Raw genomic sequence first — 25,508 nt, 5'->3', positions numbered from 1 at the left:
AACTGCCACTAACAATTATTAATATTCTCAATTCTAAGAGACTATTTGAAAATTTACCTTTTTTTCATACACTTGTAGTCTTTACTCTTGTATTGACCTTTTGCACCATTTAAAAGTTATACGGCATCTTTTTTAAACAAAAGGCCACAGACTAGACAAGATCGAATCGCTCCGAGTTCACTGCACTTGCAGTGTCGTATCAGAATTTGTTTTTTATTACATGTCTAATTACGAGTTGATATTGCCAAATCATAAGCATGGTTCAGAATTATATTTCATCTATGGGCAGTGTCTCACAGAGCTTAAACTTGATCTAACAGTGATCAGCTGAGATTGTAAACAAACAACGAGGAGTAGGTTTCATATCTCCCAGCTGTTCTTACGTCACTGTCTTGACAGCTGAGGTATAAAACAAGCAAGATGGCGCCGTAGGGGAGCAGACAAAGGAGCTGCGTATTAAACAGAAAATTTGCGTTATTCGTGTTTGTCACTGTGTGACTGGAAGAGGAACCTAAGTAAAGTTCTGTCGCTACATGCTGAAGAAATGCTCGAACTTGAGTTGGTACCAGAAAGAAGTCTAGGGTGTGAACAATGGGAATTTATTTTAGGTAAGCCTTTTACCATGTTTGTTGTGAATTATTTGCGTAATATTGTTTTTGTTTTGAACCAACGACAAGACTCTGAGATGATCAAACGAAGTACAGTAGCATGAGAAAATAGAAAATATTGTAACTGCTGATCATACGAAAAACTTGACGAGAAATATGAAGCACGATATAAACTGTCTAGAGTTACGTTGGAGAGGGTTGCACTAGGGGTAACCTTGATAGAGCAGAGCGAGTAGTATCTGAAATCATTTTATTTCTGATAGTAGCTGGCAAGTATTAGTGTGAGTCAAAGTAATTCCAATTAATGCAGTGGTTTTTTATAATTATTTTAATTTTTTCTTTTCATTCCAATCCACAGGAATGCACTTTTCGCAAGCAGTAGCAATAATTCAGTCACAGGTGGGCATCATAAAAGGCGTTCAGGTGCTCTACAGTGATTCGGTAAGCAGGCAATATCATATTGTTTAGCATTAGTTTACTGTGTTCATGGAGATACCAGAAAAATATTTTCTCCTTTTTTTTTCTACCGTATTACTTTAGATAATGGAATGCACTACAGAAAATTATAAAGGAGGATTGTTTCGTTTCTAGAATTTTGTTCTCGCTATAAACATCAGCAATGCTGTTTATTCGTCATTTTATGCAATTACCCTTTACTGTTGTTCACATGCTATTCAGGAAAGTTCTTTTTATCAGTATGTACAACAGAGAGAAAGAGAGAGAGAGAGAGAGAGAAGGAATGTAACGACATCAAAACATTACAGGCAAAGTAATTATGAAAAATTAAGCTCATTGGTTGAAAAAACAGTAAATATAGTCGAAACTGTTCTGTATCATGTGACAAGACCAATGAAAGCAAAAGAAAAGAGTGAAACTGATGTCGGAGAGAGTTGGTAACTGCAAAAAGATGTAGAAAGTCTGTTGCTGAATCATTATCAAGATGAATTTACAAAACATCATTTGCCTTGTGTTAATGTCTGGGAATTGGAAGTACCTCCTTTTAGATTGAAAATGAACAGCTGAAATCCAAAAAGAAGTATAATTCAAGTCGTAAGTTTGCAGGACAATAATGTGAGAATCTGCAGAGTATTCTTCTTCAACTGAATGTGTAGTGGGCATTACTTCTGTTGGTTTCACATTCTCTGTTATTGCAGGGAATACATTTCAGATTTCATTGCCAGTTAGATTTAAGCGTCATGCAATTTTGGAAGGGGGTGAAACTGAGCTGCACACCATAGTAGTTGGACAATATTTGTCTTGTAGGGGTCTTAAAGAAGGGCCTAGCTGATACCTTTCTATGTCCAGTCTGAGCTGGTGCTGAATATCTAACGATCTTGGTGTTGATAGTTGTTAGCTATAACTTTTATTGTAATGGACTGAAACTTCATCCAGGTACATTTCTTTTTTATATTATGATTACTGAAGATTTACATTCACTGCACAAATTTTGCAAGCGATGATGTAGGTGCAGTGCAGTAACAAACAGCAGTGATAAAACTGTTAATACCATAAATATAGCCTTCAATCAATTGTCTTATATATCACAACTGTGATGTGTAAACATATTAGTGAAATCTTGGCATAATTAGTTAAAACCTACTTGACATGGTGCAAGGTAGAACAAGCTAATGTTTGTGGTGTACTGAAATGCATATGGTGCACTGAAGAAATAATGGCAAATTGGAGATGTGCTATAGAGTAATTCTTATTTCATGAGAGCTTGAAGATGAACTGTGTTCAATTCATTATATGCCATTAATGGCCTCCGATTTCACATGTAAATAAGATGAAAATATAAATTAGTGGACACAAACTTTTGCTTTGGAAAGAAATGCTTATGCAAATTTTGTAAATGTTTGCATTTTCACCCATCTTTGATTATCATTTTCTCAATCCTTTGGCTCCTATTGCACCAGAAATATCACACTGAAGTAGATGATGTCAGAATAGTTTATAGTGGTAGTGACGATTGTAGCAGTAGTAGTAGATGAAGGCATTATGTTATGCATTTTCAATACAGTACTAGGTAATCCAGGGTAGTGTCATGGAAAAACAATGTCACTATCTAGAAATAACAGTGAGTAATCCATTCACACTCAAATATTAAATGTGTTGTTTCCAATGTTAGTTTTTCTGTCTTTTCATAGAGCTACCCTTTATTGTTTTGTTTTAATAAGTTACAATTCCTCTTTTTTGTGAATTATTGTCCCAGTAGTGTATGACTGTCACATTGATGGTTCTCAGTGAATGAGAATGTATGGATGCTTCCATTAGTTAGGGAAGAGTTTGAATGTAGTGCTTTCTTCACTCATGATTCTAATTTCTGCAGCCATCTTTGACTCATTCAAATTGTAATGCTGTAATAACTGAACCTTATACTGGGAAAATTGTTCCTTAAAATGTTTCACCTGTGGCAGGCTGTGTGTGGAAATTGTTTTATAACGAAACCCCATTTCTGTGTGCTGAAGATTATTCCACAAATTATAATCTAATGTTTGATTTGTGAAAATTTCATGAGGGATTACTGTGATTTGAATAGATCTTTTTAGATGAAAATATTGATATTGTGTCATAATTTAAGAGAAGTATAGCTAGTTTGAAATACTGAATATGTTCTTCCTTATATCGTGCCTTCTACTGACACCTGTGTGTCTCAATCTCCTCCTTGACATCTTGCAGAGCATCTCAGCAGTTATGCCTGCTTATTGTTGTTATCAGATAATTCGTTCACAAAAACAGATCTAAATTCTTTCACTTTCAAATCTTTCTTAATGTGGTCATACATTGTTGACCATGGTACTCGAAGTTCAGCTGTTTTTCATGAATGGGTTTCTCAGCTGTCACGCTGTGCTTTCGTTCCCTTTATATGTAAAAGACTACTAATTACAAGTTGTGTACAGGTTGAGAGTTTGGCAGACAACACAATCTCCTTGCTGATTGCACTTACACAAAGAAAAAACACTGTGGAATGCTGCATGCCTGCGTTTGAAGTTGGCCTATTTTATTGCTGTGAAAAATCCAGCCAGACACAAACACCACACATAGTCCAAGCTCATAGCATAAGTTGTCAACAAGAGGGTAGCTAGCACATGCAGACTGAATATGACACTGGCTTATTGTTACTGTGCTGGCAGCTTTATTCCCCTCCAGGTACCACGGGATCATGCCCTTTAATGTGATGTGGCAAAAGAAGGTGTATCCCTTGCCTGTTGTGATGTGCTTGCTGCCTGCTGTGCATATATGGCAACACTGGTGGTGGAAGTGAGTAAATAGTTTCCCTCTCTTTGAATCATTGGGTGCAACAAAGTCAAAAGGTGCACAGGGACTTCTCGCACACATTGAATAGTACTAAGAGGGCAGTCAAGTTTACTACCCATATCACATCACTTGCATGGATCCTCAAGAACTGTGTCTTGTGCTTTGATCCTGGAATACCCTGTGGAAAGGTCTTGAATTAAACCTATGGCATTAGCACTTGGTCAGAGTCACACACCTTAGAAAATATGTACACTGGAAAAGGGATGGGGAATGGTACGTAAAATCTAACACAACCTTTTTTGTTTGCCATATTCATGGAATATCAGGCATTTTTATCTGAAAGTAAATTCTGGAAATCGATCTAAAAGTTAAAATCATTTGATCAAGAGTAACAAGAGTAAAATTTTGTAGGAATGAAAATATAGTTCATTTTTATGCCAAAGACACTTATCGTTAACACTTTTAATAAACTTACCTTTTTAGTGCATTTGACTTCGATGTACTCTTTTTCACATTTTAAAGCTTCTTCAGCTATTTTTTATATGATATATGTTTTGTTTGCAGAACCCTTTAGGCGCAGATCTTATTATTAACTTGCCGCAGGATGGGATAAGATTAATATTTGACCCAATTGTTCAGAGACTGAAGGTATGGCTGTGAATGTAGTTTTTAATTGAATAATTTCTAAACGAAAATGAGAATTTGAGACTATGTTTTAGAGACTAACTTCTACAATATTTTATTTTTTATTTTTCAGATAATAGAAATTTACAACATGAAACTGGTCAAAGTAAAATACTGGTAAGTGTTTTCTTTTTGTGTAATTTTATGCAGAAAGCAGCATGTTGTCTAACTGTCCATCGGCTGTTGCAGTGGTCTTACATTCAACTCCCCAGAAGTACTGCCGAGTATTGAACAAATTGAGAGGTCTTTTGGAGCTACGCATCCTGGTGTACTGGATACCGAAAAACAGTTGTTTGTTCTGAATTTTAGGGGCCTTTCGTTTTGTTTTCCTGTTGAATCAAAATTTCAGGTAAGTGCCCTTAAAAAAATTAAGTGCTTAATTCTTGTAGCCTAATTATAGTACACTTCATATTGTGATTAGAGAAAGCAGCCGAAAAAATGTGCAATGTTCAAATCAATGTAGATGTCATAAGTAATACATAATCAATAACATTTGTGCAGAACTCCCTGGCTGTACTCAGACGTAATAAAAAGATTGTTTGTGGTTGCACAGTAGCTTGGTATGAAATGTCTTGTACACTCCATTTGAATGCCCAGTTCAGACCTTGTGGGCAGCCATTGACTGACCAGTTCCTACACGTAAACATAATAGTACAAAAATGACCAGTAGAAAACAAAGCTGTTCTTAAAGTCTTGGACAGCATTGATGTGAGTGAAATACAATGTAAGTTTTTAAGTTAATATAGGAGGAAGGAGTAGAAGAAGGGATTGTGGGAGAATATGGGCTTGATACTAGAAATGACAGAGGAGAAAACTAGTTCAGTTCTGTAATAAATTTCAGCTAGTAATAGCCAATACTCTGTTCAAGAGGAGGAGACCAGGAGATACAGGAAGATTTCCGTTAGATTAAAACATGGTCAGGCAGAGATTCTGAAATTGGATGTAGGATTGTAAGGCGTGTTCAGGAACAGATAAAGACTCTGATCACAATTCAGTAATGATGAAGAGTATGCTGAAGTTAGAGGCTAGTCAGGAAGGATCAATGCACAAAGAAATGGGATACAGAAGTACAAAGGAATGAAGAGATTGCTTGAACTTCTTTAAGGCTGTAGATACTGCAACGAACTCCTTGAAGGGAAAATTCCAACGGAAAATCATCCTGTCAATGAGAGACAAAATCTTTCCTTGCATTCCATTGTTTTTCTCTGTAGCTGGATGGGAACATCAAAACTTTTTGGAGAGGTTGGCAGGTTTGCCAATAGCACTTTCCACTATACTGCATGAAACCTATTCCCAATATATGATATCAGCTAATTTCATACGCTAAAAGTAACTGTGGGTTGACAGTATGTAAGGACAGAGGGCAAAAATGGCAGTGTTGTTATTTAATTGTAATTCATCGAAAGACTATCTCACATTGATGTAGGAAATGTCCTGTTAATATGGTGAAAACCAATAGCTCAAACTACAAATATACACAGAATACATAGATGTGCTCCACCAGGGTGGAGCCGGTGGGCGACTGTGGCCTCAATGAAGGAATGATCGCAACATTTGCCTGAAGTGATTTAGGAAGACCACAGAAAACTCAAATCATGATGGCTGGACAGAGTGAGCTTCATCCTCCTGAGTATGAGGCCAGTGTCTTAATAGCTTGACTGCCCCATTTGCCTGGTTTGCTCTTCATTGCCTCACACACTGGGAACGCCAGTTAATGACTTCTGGACCACGAAGATGCTGCTATGCCCCTTGAGCTAACTTCAGTTTGTTCAGAAAACTGACTCCAGGGCCACTGTGCTCCACGTTTGTCTTCCTGCCATGCCCTCCGTCCACCTGAAAAACTGTGTCAGCGGGGACTGGACTCTATCTGTACCTGCTGACTTCTTACTTTGTAATTTCTGTATTGTCTTCCTTACTTCAAGATTTGTTGTGGGGAAACATTATTGTGCTTGCTGTGTCATACATTGTGGACACTACATGTGTTGTAGTAAGATTTTTTTTCTGCAGCTTCTCCGCAATACCAAAGAAATAATCATTTACAAAATTTTCTAATTCCTAGGGACTTTCTGTTATTATACCCTAGTTTTTGATTTGCATGTTATTATGTTCGTGTCTGCCCTTTACAGCTTCTTGTTTTAGGATAACCTGCACTGCTTTGCATCTATTTTCTGCATTATGCAGTACTTTGTCAGTGAATGATATTTTTTTTTCAACAAGCAGTATCTCTCTGTATTTTTTACACCTGTGATAGTATTCTAGGAACTGTGAATTAGTGCAAACCTTTTGTAAAGAACTAACAAAATTAAGTTTCTGTGAGGACTTCCTGATATCCATAGTTATCCATCTATTTTCTTTGGGTGTTTTGTAGAGGTGGTTTGGAAATACTTCCTCAAAAACTAATTTAAACAATGTACAGAATCTAGAGAACTTAGCATCTACAATGTTTGATCAAAAAGTAATGGAAACTTTTGCTTTGCTTAAAGATTCTCTGCTTATTCGTCACGTGGTAATTTTTGTTTTTCTTAAAGATTCTGTACTTACTCGTCACCATTAACACCAACTTTGTCCCATTCAAAGTAATCCCCCTCAGATATAAAACAAATGTGCCAGTGTTTTTTCCAATCCTGGAAGCACCTCAGGAACTCATTTTTCGTTGCGGTGTTCAGCTCCTTTCTGTTGTTGTCTCATCAATGGTGGCAAAACAATGTCCTTTCATGCTTCTCTTCAGCCTCTGGAATAGAAAGAATTTGCAGGGGGGGGGGGGGGGGGGGCAGGATGTTCAGTGAGTATGATGGCTGAGGCAACATGGGAGATGTAATTTTCACAAGTAGTTTCATCACACTTTTGGTCAATTTCTTCAGATTGCTTCACGGAAACAGCACACAACTTCCAGGCAGTATTACTTATTGGCTGTACAACCGTAAGGCAGGAACTTATGATGGACTATTCCATTGTAATTGAAGAAAACAGTGAGAAGAACCATTATGTGTGATCGAACTTCAATTTTTTAAGCAGTTTCCATTGGGACAACTGGGCCCTGGTTTTGATGCCTTACCCGTGTACAGATGATTCATCATGTGTTATAACCTTCATTAGAAGTAGTGGATAGTGGTCAACTTCTTTCAGCAGTTCCTGAGTAATGTTTACATGACATTGTTTTTGCTCAAAATTCAACTATTTTTGGAACAGACTTTGCTGTTACACATTTCATACTGAAAACACCCCAAAAAATTGCTTGGCATGAGCCAAAGGATATGCAGACATTATGAGCAACCTCACTGGTCGTGATTCGGCAGTTTTCTAGAATCATTTTTTTTACTTGTTCCACAATGTCATCAGTAATTGATATGCCAGGGCATCCAGGAGAGTTGTCTTTTTTGGTGTCTTCTCAACCTTCTTTCAAATAGTTATACCACTAGTAAACTCTTGTCTTGGTCATAACAGATTCGCTAAAAGCCACAGTCAACATTTCAGATGTGGTGCTGCACTCTGTTCTATTTTTCAAGCAAAATTTGATAAAAATTCTTGGCTCCATCTATTTCGAAAGTAAAAATTTGGCAAGCGCTCAGAAACATGTATAACATTTTCAGCTGTCGGAGGTCAACTAAACATTCGAAACAGCTGAAAATACCAACATACATCAGAAACATGTGTACCAACAAGATAAAAAATTTGAAAATTGAATGTTTAAAGCCCACGAAATTAAAAAAATTCCCATTACATTTTGATCACATCTCGTCCATTGTTTTCCATTCTCACTGTCTCCCAGGTTTGATTTGCCAATTCCAAGGAAAAAGCATGTAATTTACACTCTGAGAGGATTCTTCTGTTAGCCTGCAGTTTTGCGGGTTTTGCCAAGCCTGTCTGTTGCTTTATTATCTAACAGATTTCATACAAATACTTACAATTTTCCCTGTCTGTATCTGTAAGCATGTGATCTAAGACCAGTGCTGAACATTTTGATATTCTAGGTGTTGTGTACACCATTTGCGCAACCCCAAAACTGCTCAAAATGTTTAAGAAGTTGTTACTAATTTCACCATTAACACCCATGTTAATATCCATATCTCAAAATATTATTACATTAGTTGTGATGGCTGATATTATTTCCAGGTGACAAAAGTAATGGGATAGCGATATGCACATACACAGATGGTGGTAGTATTGTGTACACAAGGTATAAAAGGGCAGTGGATTGGCAGAGCTGTCATTTGTACTCAGGTGATTCAGATGCATAGGTTTCTGATGTGATTACAACCGCACAGCGGGAATTAAGACTGACTGTGGAATGGTAATTGGAGCTAGATGCATGGTACATTCCATTTTGGAATTCATTAAGAAATTCATTATTCTGAGATCCACAATGTCACAAGTGTGATGACAATACCAAATTTCAGGCATTACCTCTCACCACGGACAACACAGTGGCCAATGGCTTTCACTTAACAACCGAGAGCAGTGGCATTTGTGTAGAATTGTCAGTGGTAACAGGCAAGCAACACTGCATGAAATAATCACAGAAATCAATGTTGGACATACTTGTATGACAACATATCTGTTAGGACAGTGTGGCAAAATTTGCTGTTAATGGGCTATGGCACCATACGATTGACGCAAGTACTTCTGCTAGCAGCATGGCATTGCCTGCAGCACCTCTCCTAGGCTCGTACCATATCAGTTGGCTCCTACATGACTGGAAAACCATGACCTGGTCAGGTGAGTCCCAATTACAGTCGGTAAGAGCTGAAAGTAGGATTTGAGTTTGGCTCAGACCTCACGAATCCTTGGACCCAAGTCGTCGACAAGGCACTGTGCAAGCTGGTGTTGGCTCCATGGTGGTGTAGGCTTTGTTTGCATGGAATAGAGTGGGTTGTCTGGTCCAAATGAACCGATCATTGACTGAAAATGGTTATGTTCGGCCACTTTGAGACCATTTGCAGCCACTTGCGGACTTCATTTTTCCATACGGCAATGGAACTTTTATCAATGACAATGCATCATGCTGCCAGGCCACAATTGTTCGCAATTGTTCTTCAAACCATTCTGGACAATCCAAGCGAATGATTTGGCACCTGTCAAATATTTATATGACATAATTGAGAGGTCAGTTCATGCACAAAATCCTACACCATCAAGACTTTTGCAATTATGGATGCGTATAGGAGTAGCATGGTTCAATATTTCTGCAGAGGGCTTCCAAAGACTTGTTGAGACTATGCCACATAGAATTGCTGCATTATTCATGGCAAAAATAAGTCCGACACGATATTAGGAGGTATCCCATGACTTTTGTCAGCTCAGTGTATGGTGTAACTCATCATCTCCAGACAAGTAATCTGTAATGCATACCATGACACTGTTCAAAGATTGTAATTAAACTTCAGGCTGGTGTACATTAGTTTTAATGGACTATAATTCTGAGCAAATGTTTGTGGTATCTGTGTGTTCCACTGGGGTACATTCTACCTTCTGTGCACACAATGAAGAAATCTCTAAACTGGTTGAGATAATTTAAGGAAGGGGAAACCATTGTCATGGTTTATCCGAGAAAATGTGTAATCGTCCTAACCTTGGAACACGTATTTGATCAAGTGTGACATCACACCCATCTGCTATATTCTCACTAACTCCACTAACCTCCCTTTTCTAGCACAGTTGAGGTACAGACCATGTCTAGTGTAGCCCCACCTCCCGATAGTCCATACCTGGCACCAGTACAACGTGTGCCCGGTCAGCATTTATCAGCACCATCTCCAGCTCCATGTTGAGGTGGCTTGCAGCACTGCCAAGATGAGGCCGATCATGCTGCTGGAACAGCTCTACCTTGCTGACATTGGTGCTATCAGTTTGGGAAGCTATCTTACTCGGGTCAACATCTATGCTGTATGCCCCCATCCATATCCAAGCTGTTCCCTGCCTCATTCACTGTTATTACCTTATCATCCATTGTGATATTCTTACACAAGGGCCCAAATCCTCAGTCATGTGGTTTAACCCAGGACTTGGCTTGAAAATGGCATCCTTGTACTCCTCCCCTAACTTCTCCCGTGATAGAAGACATGTGCCTCTCCCATAAGTGCTACCTAGCAGCAGTCCTCTGTTCTTCTTAACATTTGTGTTTTTCCAATCCTTCTTACTCGTAAAATCTGCTGCATATTTCCTACTGCTTTTTCTTTTTGCTGTTTACTTATGTAATTTGCATTTTTTTCAGTGTTACATTGAAAATGATAATGTCTCCATCATGTATGCTATCTTTATTATTATTATTATTATTATTTTATTATTATTACTGTTATTTTATTTTTGATTCATCAATCTTCTGACTGGTTTGATGCAACCCGCCATGAATTCCTCTCCTGTGCCAGTCTCTTCATCTCGGAGGGCAACCTCCATCCTCAACTACTTGTTGGATGTATTCCAGCCTCTGTATTCCTCTACAGTTTTGCCTTATACAGCTTCCTCTAGTACCATGTAAGTTATTCCCTGATGTCTTAGCAGATGTCTTTCCATCCTGTCCCTTCTTCTTGTCAGCGTTTTCCACATATACATATTTCTTTCCTCTCTGATTCTTTGCGGAACCTCCTCATTCCTTACCTTATCACTCCACCTAATTTCAACATTAATCTGTAGCACCACATCCCAAATGCTTCAACTCTCTTCTGTTCTGTTTTTCCTACAGCCCATGTTTCTCACTACCATACAATGCTGTGCTCTGAACATACATTCTCAGAATTTTTTCCCTTTATTATACAATACACAAGACACTTAACTGCATCACTGAAAAGAACAAAGAAATATATTAAACATTTTGAATGTGAGTAAAGAAAATAATTACTGTTGAAGGCAAATAGTTTTTAAAACATGTACTGTTATGTCTTTGATGTGAGATATTGGTTATAGTTTTAAAATTCTCTTCTAAGGAATTGTATTTCCCGTGCATCACCACTGCCCTATTGGGGGAAAATAGGAGCTCACTCTCTATTATACATGAAACTACACTGGCTTCATTGCTACTAAAAACAACTAGATTCATATATTTGTTGCCTACATACATTGTCTACATTTTTAATGGTATGGAAAGTTGCTCTATTGCTTGGTTCTGAGGGGAGCTATATTCTTTGAGAATATCCACATTGCTGAGACTTATTTTCCAAGTACACATACTAGGCTCTTTGCTGTGTCAGCATTGATAGGATTCATGTTCCTTATTGTAGGATTGTAGAGTTGAAGCAAGAATGAAGGGCTAAGAACACTGACGTACACAGATCTGTGGCCATAAGAGCTGGCCAGGTGCTGTCAGGTGTGAATATTACTGAAGATAGTAGTTGCAAAACACTGACTCAAAGTACGTACAGAATATTGGAAAAACTGGCTGAGGGAAACTTATATCATTTTCAGATTTACAGGGAGTATTGGTATTGTTGACTGGAATACGTTATTTGAAATTCTGAAGGCAACAGGGATAAAATAGGGGGAGTTATGACTTACCTATAATGTGTACTGAAAGCAAACTGTAGTTGCCGGAGTCAGAGGAAATGAAACAGATGCTGTGGTTGTGAAAGGAGTGAGACACAGTTCTAGCCACTCCTTGATGTTATTAAATTTGAACACTGAGTAAGCCAAGGAGAAATTTTCAAAAGGGATCAAAAGTTCAAGGAAATAAATAAAACTTGGGGGTGCATCAATGCTGTTCTAATTCTGTTAGAGACAGCATATGGTGTGGAAGAGCTGTTGAATGGAATAGGTAATGTCTTGAAAAGATGAATATCAGCAAAAGTAAAACAAGAGTAATGGAATGTACTTCAGTTGGGTGATATTGAGGGAATTAGATTAGGAAATGATACACAAAAAGTAGTCAGCAAGTTTTGCTAGTTGTGCAGCAAAACAACTGTCACTGGCCAAAATAGGGAGGATATAAGATGCAGATTGGAAACAGAAAAGAGTTATTGGAAGACAGAAGTTTATTAATATCAAAAATAGGTTGAAAAGTTAGGAAGCCTTTTCTGAAAGTATTTGTATGGTGTGTAGCCATGTATGGAAGTGAAACATGGATGATAAACAATTTTGACAAGAAGAGAATGGAAGCTTTTGAAATGTGATAATACAGGGGAATGCTGAGGTTTTGATAGTTGGGTTGTTTTGGGAAGGAGACCAGACAGCGAGGTCATCGGTCTCATCGGATTAGGGAAGGATGGGGAAGGAAGTCGGCCGTGCCATTTCAAAGGAACCATCCCGGCATTTGCCTGGAGCGATTTAGGGAAATCACGGAAAACCTAAATCAGGATGGCCGGACGCGGGATTGAACCGTCGTCCTCCCGAATGCGAGTCTAGTGTGCTAACTACTGCGCCACCTCGCTCGGTTTTGATAGTTGGATCGAATAACTGGTGAGGGGGGGGGGGGGGGGTGTACTGAATCAACATGACTAGAGAAGAAATTATTTATGGCCCAATAAGATATGGATTAGTGGGGTACATTCTAGGACATCAAGGAATTGTCTGTTTTGTAACAGAAGGAAGAGTGTGTATATGTGTGTGTGTGTGGGGGGGGGGGGGGGGGGGGGGAGGGGGGTGTATTGTAGAGGGTGTTCAGACCTGACCATGTTAAGGAGCTTCAAATGGAAGCAGTTTGCAGTAGTTATGTAGAGATGAACAGGCTTGATCAGGATAGACTAGCATAGATAGCGAATCACACCAGTCTTCGGACCAAAGCTGACAAGTGGAGCTGTCAGCTAAGTTTGAAAGAGCAACCAAATGTGTTTCAAGTTCTCTTTACATCTGTTCAAAGTATTTATCTCTGCTTTTTGTTAGTGTCTCTTTAATCTTGCTTGTTACATCACAAAAATTCCTTTCTTTGCAATAGAAAAGTGATCTTCATGCTGTTTTAGTTTGGAATACAGTTTATATGAAGTAGAATAATTTGAACACTAAGTATCCTGCCATATTAATCAGATTACCAGCATACCCTTACATTTTGCTTGAGGACACACAGAAAAGCCTTTTACAAAATTGCCAAAGTGTCAGTAACATTTTATAATGTTATGTCCAGAAGTTTTTGAAAGCAGGCATTTACTGCAGATAATATAGTTTGAAAATTTATGGAGAAGTGAGTAGGGGTGAAATTTGGCTTATGCTTTTAATTTTGTCACTTTTGTGTGACATAATTACACCCACGAACCAACATCATACACAAATTGCTGGATGACATTCCATGTATATTATCTGAAGTTTGATTAGGTGATTAAGCATATCTACTGAGGTATTAAAATAGTGGTACTGCAGTAATCTAATCTGAAAATTAAAGAGGAAGTCTCCGTGATGTTTCAGACACTTATTGTAATGTTCACCCTCATCGCAGTCACCTCTTGGCAATTGACTGTCTTCATTGGTACATTGTTCTCAAGTCATATCAGTTCCTCTTTTGGATTCTTCTGTGCAAGACCCTGAGCATTGTGGCACAATGGTTAATGTCAATGGTGAGCAGGGTTCAAATCCTCATCTAGATGCCTGGATTGTAGGTGCACCATTATTTGTTTAAAATATTTGAAGTGAGGAGTGTTTTGATAAAAAATTATCTTGGTACAAGCTACATAGTTTTATGGTCAACAAGAAAGTACTTCTACATGCAATATTACAAAAAAAGATTTCTGAAATTAAAGTTGTTTGTTACATGACTTATGATAGCATACAAGAAATGAAATAAGGAAACAAAGTAAATCCAACATTATCATATTTGAAACACGATCGTAAAAAAATTTTGTTAGGTCAGCACACACTAAGACAATACAATATGCAATTTCGACACAGTGCGGTAAAGGTCATGAGATGCATCACTTATTTGTGTGATGCTTGTTTTCCCTCTGGAACAATGCAACAAGCAACGGGAGAGTACAGATGTGTGACAGCTTACATTATAATTTCTTACAAGGTGTGAAGAAAGATCTGTTCCATACTTTTTAATAAGAGGCAATAATTGCACTGATTTCTTTGCATCACATGAATAGGCTACATTTTCACTTTAGACAATTATGTTATTGGAACTATTAATACTTACACCAATACAAAAGGAACATTTAACAAACTACATTCAGTAAGTGCTGCTCCAAATTGGATTGGTGGATAGTGTGAGGAAGAGTCATCAGTAGCAGATTAGTTCGTTTTATTATTATTTGCATATACAACTACCAAAAATAAGATGGAAACAATGACAGTAACAAAATCGTACATGTAAAGAGAAAAGCATATGATAGCTCATATTCTGCCAAGGCACTTTACCAGTCTCACTTGCAAAATAATTAGCCATTGAATTTCTGTTTCTTATTGCTGACACATTTCCTCCGCTTTCGTCAAATTTTGTGGCAGATTCAAATAATTTCGCAGTAAATTTATCTTCAAGTTGGTGACGTCCAGAACACAGTATGCTTTAGTTACATCACAATCAGAATCCTGTTTAACATTCCTAGCTTACTGGAACACAATGCGTGAACAAAAACAGTTACAGAATGTTTTGTGAATTAATCTGTTAGTGCAAACTAGAAAAATTGATGCATAAATTATATAGCCAACTCTGTCAACGGCCCTGTAATTGTCTCTCTCTAATTTTAAAATGAAAATAAGTCTTAATGCAGTGTTGAGTGACTTTATAAAGCACATACAAAAGAAACAATGTTCTCCCATTGTTTGATACACAAAAGAAGAACATAAGCCACAACTCTGCATGGTGTGCAGTCGTAGCATCAAGGGTGGTGTGCTGTAGCTCATCACAGCCAAACATCAAAATATATCACTTATCTGTTCAGGACTGGTAAGATAAACAGCTTTCCTTCCAGTGCTAAAAACAAGTTTGATGTATGAGTTAAATTTTGTATCCTGCAATGTGTGATCGTAAATAAACCAAACATAAACTGGCCAGCATATTTATGTTTTCTTTATTGCAAGTCCTTCTAAATATGTCCAGTGGTTTACTTATTTTTGAAGTAACAAATAACTGTGGACAATAGCAGAAAAGAAAAATAGTGCCTTGTAAAGCTGTGATGTGCAATTATAAAATTTTTTACCAAAAGTTTCCTCAGAATCGAATGAGACAGACAGAGGCTGCATGGTGGAGAGCACATGCGAATCTAAGAAATGTGATTTTTAAGTTTTTACACAAAAAGTAAAAGCTTTTCTGAGGAACTAAGTAGAAAGCTGCATGTAGCTTGGCTTAATTCACACACAACTTTTTTTTTTTTCAAGCCGCATCTGATTACTTGAAATTTGGTTCTCACCCTTCCCTCCCCATCTATTTTATGACACAGTTGCAGGGAGTAACCAGCATACTGTGTTGTGCTGAGCCATAAAATAGAGATACATGTCAGTGTATTGCTGTAGCCTCAGTGTCAACCAAAGTCACTTCAACTACATTTCCATGCAGATCACTGATGTGGGTTGCTTCTGCCTCATATCAAGAGTCACATCTCATATCATATCACCTCAGTGGAAACTGCAGCATGTTTTGTTTGTGTGTTAAGAGTATAAAGCAAATTGTGACTGCATGATTCAAATTAATTTTGCTGACTCCCATAACAATTAAGGAACTCAGATTCTTACTATTTTACAAGCAAAGTGTCACAATGGTTATCACACTGGTCTAACACTTTGGAGGACAGTATTTCAAATTCCCGTCTAGCCATGCAGATTTAGATCTATCGTGCTTTCCCTAAATCAAATGTCAGGACGGTTTATTTTTAAAAGCAGGTAGCTACACAACTGACTGCCTTCCTCACCTTTATTGTCCCCGATGACCTCATCATCAATATGATGAGGAACCTTAATCTCGTGTGATCTCTTCCTGCTATTTGGCACGACATCTATCACAACCCTGCAGATGTTAGAAAATATTTTTTCTTACATTAGAAAATTTTAGCTGACAGTTACTTCCTTCCTGTAATGTCTTCCTCTAACCAGCAACAGGAAAAGATAAAAGCTCCCATTATTCAGCAGAACAGGAATAGATTCAAAACTTTTGCTGAAGGAATTGCAGTGTCTAGTTTAGTATCCTAAAAGAATTCGGACACTGATACAGAAGTGAATGTAGCATGGTTGGCCTTTCAGAATTGTACGGTTTTACCGCCTCACTGCAGTTGGCATGTGAATGGGCAAGACCCTCCGACAGAATAGTTACTATTTGCACACAGTGACATGATTATTGTTGGTTATTCCTTCGGTTTGCTATTCAGGTTTTATTTATACAAAAGGTCAACAATTCTTTTGGCTTCACATTTCTCTTCCTGTCAGTTTTTTTCTTTTAGGACTTGTTTGGTCAGCTGTTGTCCAGTGCTCTTGTTTAGCCAGTTAGAGTTTCTGACAGAAAGTGTGTAGTGGCACTCTGCCACTTGGGTAGTGCGTTGGATGACGAAGCTGACACTCAAATGTGAAATCACTCATAACAATAGATCAGCAGTTCCTGGAGCTTGGGTAGCTTTAGATAAGGCTGTGAGAACAACAGTGGGAACAGATGTTACAACAAGTACTACAGCAGGAACAGGTGCAGGTACTGATCAGACAGAATACGGAGCTGATCTGAAACATGATGGTCAGCGTGCGGGTCGAGTATCTGTGGGACAGCCTTTGCCTCCAGTTGTCATAGCCATTATGAAGCTGTACAAAAGCTGCCTCTGCTCACAAACCCTGAAGCATTTGAATTTACTGAACTGTGCAGTCTGCTGCTGATCATTTCTGTCATCGGTCTCGCATTGTGGCAGTGTGATTGCAGTTTAAGCAATAAAGGAAATTTAGTGATCAGTCCAATGCGACTGGATAACAGATTTGCAAGTCATCATCTGTAAATGCACCTTGAAATGTATGAACTATAGGGTCTTGTTGCTGATTCATGAATCAGTGATTGTCTGATTATCACTGAGCAAAGAGATTCAGCCTAAAGCTGACATTACCAAGACATTTGAGGTGTTGGCAGCAGCTCAAAATGCATTTTCAGGTAGTTGGCGAATAGCTCTGCTCTCTACTGTTTGCCGGCAAGCTAGTCCTCCTGATGACACTCTGGGTGCAAGTCCCATGCAAGGAGACACTTCATGTTCCCAACTAGGTTTCATTGGACGTAGTAAAGAGGCACAACCTAGCCAGGCTTCTTGACATAGATCACATTCTTTAGATAATAAGAAAAGTACTCCCTCAACATTGGATTCACTCCCATTGATGCTCAAGTCTTGTCTGGACTGTTTGAGTTGTCATAAGCTTCACCAGTGTCCAAATTTTGTCAGTGCATATTATGCCTGTTGCAAGTGAGGGCATATAGCAGCAGTGTGGCTACACAGGGAAAGAGCACTGCAGGCTAATGCTCTGGTGTTTGACTGTACACTCAGTGCAGCAGAACATGACCAGTGTTAGTGTTTGATTCAACTCCAGTCTCAGAAGAGCCCATCCAACCACCTAATAAACTCCTGATGGATTTGGATATCAGTGGTTTTATGATCCAATGGGGACTGTAGTTTCTTGTATTAATCAGGAAGCCTATCATTGTTTGGGTACCCCTTCTGACAGCTGGCACAGTGGCAGGTTGCTTCATATATCTGGCTAAAGATACCTTTGTGAGGGTGAATTGTATTATGGACAGGACACAAATAATGTGGAATGTCAAATCACTTTCATGGTTGTGAGTTCATCATCAGCTGTAAATGTTTTTGATTTTGAAGAGATACAGTTTTGGCTGTTTCACTATAATGGGGTCATGCTATTTTTTAAGAAAAGTTTGTATTTTCTGTGTAGGTCAGTTTGAAAATGTGTTATTCGCAAAATGTAAAATAATGAAGCTTGTTTTGCAGCTGAGACTGTTTCTCTTCAAAATGTTCATCACTGACTGCTGTGTCATACCATCGCAAATTTGGAAAAGTTAATAATATTTTTGGTTTAGGTGGCATTCACTTCATTTGGTGAGGTGAACCTGGTATCCAGATGAGTAGCATTCCAGGATTTATCATGGTTGTTAGAGAATCTAAGCAGTTATTCCAGTCAACATTGTATCAGGCCAAAGAGTTTGAAGTGCTTATTTCACTCAAGCAGTCCGCTGTGACTAAATTTTGCTGTGCACTGCCAGTTCCTTTTGCAGTGCGTAACACAGTAAAGACAGAGTTAAACAGGATAGACAACTTTGGAGTCATTGTGCCAATCATAGCTAGTCAGTGGGTGACCCCAGTGGTCATTTTCAGGAAAGTAAACAGCTCCATCAAAATTTGTGGTGATTTTAAGACCACTATTAACACACAAAATGAGATAAACATTTACAGAATCCTTTGGCCAGAGGAAGTTTTAGTTAAGTTCTTGTTGCAGTTACCTCTAGACTCAAAATTCTGGTGCCAAAGATGCCTTTTTGAATGTATCAATATAGGAGGTTGTCTTTTGGAATCGCTTTGGCACCAGGAATTTTCTAAATGTGTGTGTGTGTGTGTGTGTGTGTGTGTGTGTGTGTGTGTGTGTGTGTGTAGCAATTAACTCATGGTATTTGAAAGTGTGTAAACTATTTGGATGACATTTGGGTGATGGGTGCAACTAGGGAAGAGCATAAGCAAAAGTTGCAAACATTATTTCAGCAGCTGCTGGAGAATGGAGAGAATAGACAAATGCAAGTTTTTTGCACTGTCTGCAGTATTTGGGGTGTACATTAAGCAGCAAAGGGGTCATGCTGATGGCAGAGCGTGTTGATGCAATTGAGAAGCTTCTGACCCTAAAAACCTTACAAGAATTGCAGTCTTTTCTGGGAAAGTGAACAACTATGCAAAGCTCATTCTCCAGGCAGCTCACCTCACATAGCCACTGAAACTTTTGAGGAATAAGGTATTTTATTCATTTGGTCATCTTGTAGTTGAAAACCACAAGTGATCAGCCCTATGCTTTAGTGACATTCATATCAGGCAAGTTCCTGACCCTTACAACTGACATATCACAATATGTACCCTCGCACAGTGGTGTCAGAGGTACACCACAACCAATTGCTTTTGTATCTAGGACACTCTCATCGGTACAGCAAAGTTATTAACTGCAGGCAAACACAGATGTGTTATCACACCTCTCCATAGTGCCTAATACTGAGTTAGACCTTCTGGAAGCAGATGTTTTGCCCCATGACGAGATTTTGTGCCACACTTCGAAAGATTTCCCAGTCACTGCTTGTAAAACAGCTGTGACTGCTATCCTGAACATCCTCATGTGATTCAGGGTGGTTGGCCAGAGTGTCTCCTGAAAGAATCAAACCCAGCATTGTGAAATTATACACTGAGGTGACGTGTTGTGAGATAGAGAAAAAAGTGCACATATACAGATGACATTAGTATCGCATACACTAGGTGTAAAAGGCAGTGCATGGGCAGAGTTGTCATTTGTACTCAGTTGATTCATCTGGAAAGGTTTCCAAAATGACTGTGGCCACATGACACGTATTAAGACTTTGAATATGGAATGGTAGTTGAAGCTAGATGCATGGGACATTGTGTTTCAAAAATCATTAGGGAATTTAATATTCTGAGATCCACAATGTCAAGAACTTGCCGAGAATACCAAATTTCAGAAATTACCTCTCACCACGGACAATGCAGTGGTTGCTTAACAACCGAGGGCAGCAACGTTTTCGTAGAATTGTCAGTGCTAGCAGACAAGCAACAGTGTGTGAAATAACTGCAGAAATCAATGTGGGACGTACGACGAATGTATCCATTAAGACAGTGCGGTGAAATTTGGCATTAATGTGCTAGTGCAGCAGGCGACCGACACAAGTGCCTTTGTTAAAAGCACAGCATCGCATGCAGTGCCTGTCATGGGCTCATAACCATATTGGCCTGATCAGTTGAATCTCAGTTTCAGTTGGTAAGAGCTTATGGTAGGGTTAGTGTGTGGTGCAGGCCTCACAATGCCATAGACCCAAGTTGTCAACAATGCACTGTGCAAGCTGATGGTGGCTCTATAATGGTGTGGGCTGTGTTGACACAGAATAGAATGAGTCCGCTGATTCATCTGAATGGAGAAATTTTTATCAATGACAATCTGCCATGTCACCAGGGCACAATTGTTTTCAATTGGTTTGAAGAACATTCTAAACAATTCAAACAAATGATTTGGCAAATTCTATCAAACATTTATAGGACATAATCGAGATGTCGTTTCGTACACAAAATACTGCACTGGCAACACTTTTCACAGTTGTGGACGGCTACAGCTCAATATTTCTACAGGGCACTTCCACTTGTCGAGTCCATCCCATGGTGAGTTGCTGCACTATGCCAGGCAAAAGGAGGTATAACTTGATATTAGGAGATATCCCATGAGTTTTATCATCTCAGTGTATTTTGCTGTGAAACATAAGCTGAATGTTGTTCAGGGAGCAGTATTATTGTCTACAGAGGCAGTCGGTCAATGCATTGGAATACAGTATCCAACCACGACCCCTTTCTGCCAGCCTCGAACTTGGAAGCTGAGTGGATAGTTGGAACATTCGAGGCACAAATGGGGAAGGCATTCACATTGCTGCCCACTGATATGGCCTTTGCTATCTACTGGTCTACCCCAGTTATCAAACGAAGCTCAGCTGGGATGGTGCACAGACGCAGGCCGCACACACTCCTGGGTGCTTGATCTGTTGCTTCCTGCCCCACCGACTCCTAAACTGGTCACACAACTTGCTAATTACAGAGTGCTGCTGCTGCTGTGTCAGCTCGCACATTTGGTCAAGAGCAGGGTTGGAAGCGGGCACGATTTTCGGCCACAAGGGCCACCAAATGTTGCTCATCCCGGCTGGGCTAGAGCACCTCCTCTGTCACAGAAACCAATTGTAGCTTCAACACAGGCAGGAACCATCTCCACTCCTCGAAGCGGCACAGGGAACTTCCAGCCCCACCACTATCAATGACAGTGTTTTGATGTTGCCCTGCAGAGTGTCAGTGCTCCTAGGTTGGCATCCTGCACAGGCCACCGTGCTGTTACAACCTGTGCCCACTCCATCATTACCAACAGTGTCAGCAGTTGATGACCAAATTGGCACAGGACTGGCAACTTGTGGATGTTGAGTCACTTACTTCAACACTACTCTTGCTGGCAAACTCAGTGTCTCAGCAATGAACGCAGCCTCTTCTAGAGCAGCCAGCAAATGAATAAGACACCACAGGAATGGAAACACCAGAAATTGAGATGGTGTTGGAGCCACTGGAGGGGCCACTCGCGCAATGCCCGCCGTGCCTCGGCAAATGAGGCACAGGTCTGGTTATGTCTGACCTTATGTGCCTATTGGAGGGGGGGGGGGGGGGGATTTAGTGTTACTAGATTCAGTTCAGACACACTAAGTGCAGTGTCAGCAACATGTGAATTGGAAAGACCCTCTGATGATATAAACAAAGAGGAAAGTGAGGCCTCACTCCTGGGTCACTTGTGTTGATATGTCTGAAGCTTTCTGGTCGCTGACATTACCATTTGGACACAATGACATGCTTTTTCTAGGTTGTTCTCTCAGTTTGCTATTCAGGTTTTATTTGTACACTGTTGACAATTACTTTGGCTTCAGATTTGACTTCCTGTTGGTTGTTCTTTTGGATTTGCGTATGACTACTCATTGTCTCGTGAAATTGTTTTGGGCAATTACTATTTTGGAGAGCGACCGCTTGGTGGTACACTGCCACTGGAGTAGTGCATTACAAATTCTTGCCCAGAGAAGTCCCTTTGGCTTGTGGTTCTAGAAGATACTTACATTTATGCTATAAGGTGCATGAAAGGAATGACCTTCATAGTGATAGGGCCTATGTTGTTGTGTTTATTGACACACACCACTTACCAAACCCACTTACTTTTGAATTAAAAGTAGTTGCCATCAGAACATATGTCACTGAAACTAATGGTTTGCACTTTATGACTCTCTAGACATAGAGGCTCTGCCTCAATTTTTTCTTGTTGGGCATTCAGTGCACAAACCATGTACTCTGCCCAGGCTGAATCATAGAAACCTTGACACTGCAACAGAGTCAACACCAGATATTGATATATTTTGCTGTTACGCTCTCATAGGTACTAATGAATGGGAAGAGAATAGTAAACTGGATTCTAGTTACCACATCCTAATATGGATTCGTCATCCTGGAAGAGTGGGCCTTAATTCAGTCACCTACAAGGATGCTTAGCTGGGTGAACTAGCCACCTTGCAACCACTTAGTTGTGTTTGATCTCCAATACAGAATCACGTTTACAGTGATATTTACCAAACTACTGAAACACACACTCCAAGAACATCTGAGCAGTGTAGAAGGCAGCTTATTCCATGGTGGAGTGTGGAATGCTGCCACACGATCAGGGAAATGCAAGAAACTCCTGTGGAAGTTTCGTTGTTGCTTGTAAACAGAAAATTTCTTTCGCCTTTCAAATGTGAAAAGCAGCAGTTCATTAGGTAATGAAAGAACAAGAAAATATCTTCAAAGAATTTTTGTATTATATCAGTTCTTCCATAACAACTACAAAAATTTGTGAGTATAAGAACAGCAAACACCAGTGTTCCAGACCTACAAGAACATGGAGGGAAGGGGGGGGGGGGGGGGGAGAGAGAGAGAGAGAGAGAGAGAGAGAGAGAGAGAGAGAGAGAGAGAGAGAGAGAGAGAGGGCTTGAACTTCTTCCCAAGCAAGGAAATATACAGCAACCAGTTTTCCATGCAAGTATCTGGACCTGCACTATCCCTGGCATGAGAAACAATTATGCACCAGATGTGATTCATTATTCCATGCTGTGTCATCTGTGGTCAGACACTAAAATGTGAACTCCTTTATTGTTTTAATAAATTTTCCTCTTGCAGATAGTAGCCTGATAATTAGGAGGAGTTAGTAATAGGGGGGTAAGTCAATTATTATCCACAAAGTAGTTATAAAATTTTATCGTAATCAAATAGAAAACTTACAGGAACATCATTTTTCAATCCTTGCGTTTCAACACACTTGGTCCATCATTGTACAAACTTCCTGATGCCCTCATAAAAAAGGTTCTCAGTTGAGCTGCAAGCCAGGAATGCACTGCTTCTTTCACTGCTTCGTATGAGGCAAATCGACGGCCACTTAATGCCTGTTAGAGTGGACGAAATAAGTGGTAGTCAGAAGGGGCAAGATCGGGGCTGTATGCAGGATGATCCAGTATTTCAAATTTGAGTTTCTGGAGCATTTCAGCAGTGTGGGCAGCAGATGGGCATTGTCGTGCAACAACACAACAACTTTTGACAGCAATCCTCGTCGTTTGCTTCGAATTGCAGGCGTTAGCCTGGCAGTAAGCATCTCACTGTACGAGGCGGATTCCAAAATTTTTGGAACTGGTGCTACTATCTGGAAGTGTGAGTAGTAGATGAGTCAGTGTGCTGAGTGGCATTCAGCTGGGAGGATGTGTTGCGTGTCCACAGTGATTTCCTTAATACTCTGTGTTTGGTGTGTGGCTATTTTATGATGGATCTGTGAACAGAACAGCGCATGTGTATCAAATTCTGTGCGAATCTCAGGAAAAGTGCTACGGAGACCCCTGCAATGATTCAACAAGTGTTTGGGGGACAGAGCATGAGCTGTACACCCGGGCTCTCCAAGACCCAAAAAAGCGAGACAGGTGAAGAGCAAAGTGAAGAGCATGATCATCATTTCCTTTGATACCAAGGGAATAGTGCGCAAATAATTCGTCCCACCCAACCAAACAGTGAATTCTGTGTACTACTGTGACATTTTGTGATGGCTCCGTGAAAACGTGCGGTGACGGCGGCCCGAACTTTGGCGTCAAGGGAACTGGCTGCTGCATCACGACAACATGCCCTGTCACACGTCCTTGCTCACCAGGACCTTTTTGGCAAAAAACATGGTGCTTATACCCCACTCACCGTACTTGCCACATTAGGCACCTTGCAACTTTGCACTATTCCCAAAACTGAAACTCAAGTTGAAAGGCCGTTGGTTTGACACTAGAGAGGATTCAAGAAGCATTGCTGGCAGTGATAAACACCTCATATAACAGGACTTCCAGAAAACGTCTGATGAGTGGCAGAAGCGTTGGGACCGGTATGTACGTGCGGATGAAAACTACTTCGAGGGCGATGGTGACCATTAGTCCAAAGGTAAGGTTTTCAACAGATGGCAGCACCAGTCCCAAACATTTTGTATAGCACCTTGTAACATACAATGTTTATTGTTGTGCCCCTTTCCACATAATATTCCAGCACTGGGCCTTGTGCGTCCCAAAAAACCGTAAGCATGTTTTCCTGTGGACAGTTGTCTCTTGAACTTTTTCTTGCACGGCAAATTTGGGTGTTTCCATTCCATACTCTGCTGTTTACTCTCCGGCTCGTAATGATGGATCCATGTTTCATCACCAGTAATGGTCCTGTTTAAGAAGTTGTCCCCTTCATTACCATAGTGATCCAAATGCTTTTTGCAGATGTCCAAACAAATTTGTTTATGCAAGTGTGTGAGTTGTTTTGGGACCCATCTTGCACAAACTTTATGAAACCCAAGTCTATTGTGGATAATTTCATAGGCAGAACCATGACTAATTTGCAGACAATGGCCACTTCATCAATAGTTAATCATCTGTCTAAGAGAATCAGTTCACATGAACACTGAATGGTTTCTTCATTTGTGGCAGCAAACAGTCATCCGGCTTCTTCATCGTGTGTAACACTTGTGCGACCATTTCAGAATTTTTCAATCCGTTCGTAGACACTCTGTTGTGGCAAAACAGTGTTCCCATACTGTACCGAAAGTCTTCGATGAATTTCGACCCCCGATACGCCTTCCGGCCACGAAAAACGGATCACTGAACGTTGATCTTCTTTGGTGCAAATAGACAGTGGAGCAGTCATGATAACAGCACAGCAGCGATAATGAAACTAACCTAGCAGCTTGAAAATTGCAAAAATATAACAACAAATAAACAAAGCATGAGTCGTCAACACAAAATGACACTACTACCAAAAT

At 39.7% G+C, this 25,508-nt stretch overlaps 1 protein-coding gene across 1 annotated transcript in view; it reads left to right on the top strand.

The window, feature by feature from the left end:
- Positions 1-419: 419 nt before the first annotated feature.
- Positions 420-25,508, top strand: part of LOC126416209 (PHAF1 protein CG7083) — a 140,289-nt gene continuing 115,200 nt past the window's right edge. The window contains exons 1-5 of the mRNA XM_050083800.1: positions 420-608; positions 967-1,049; positions 4,431-4,514; positions 4,624-4,667; positions 4,740-4,899. Of these exons, the coding sequence (XP_049939757.1) occupies positions 545-608; positions 967-1,049; positions 4,431-4,514; positions 4,624-4,667; positions 4,740-4,899 (435 nt within the window). The 5' untranslated portion in view covers positions 420-544. The remainder of the gene's footprint in view (positions 609-966; positions 1,050-4,430; positions 4,515-4,623; positions 4,668-4,739; positions 4,900-25,508) is intronic.

This window comes from Schistocerca serialis, chromosome 8 (genome assembly GCF_023864345.2).
Source record: "Schistocerca serialis cubense isolate TAMUIC-IGC-003099 chromosome 8, iqSchSeri2.2, whole genome shotgun sequence".
Lineage (NCBI taxonomy): Eukaryota > Metazoa > Arthropoda > Insecta > Orthoptera > Acrididae > Schistocerca > Schistocerca serialis.
The sequence above is the reverse complement of the archived record's forward strand: the minus strand, read 5'-3'. Positions and strand labels throughout refer to the sequence as shown.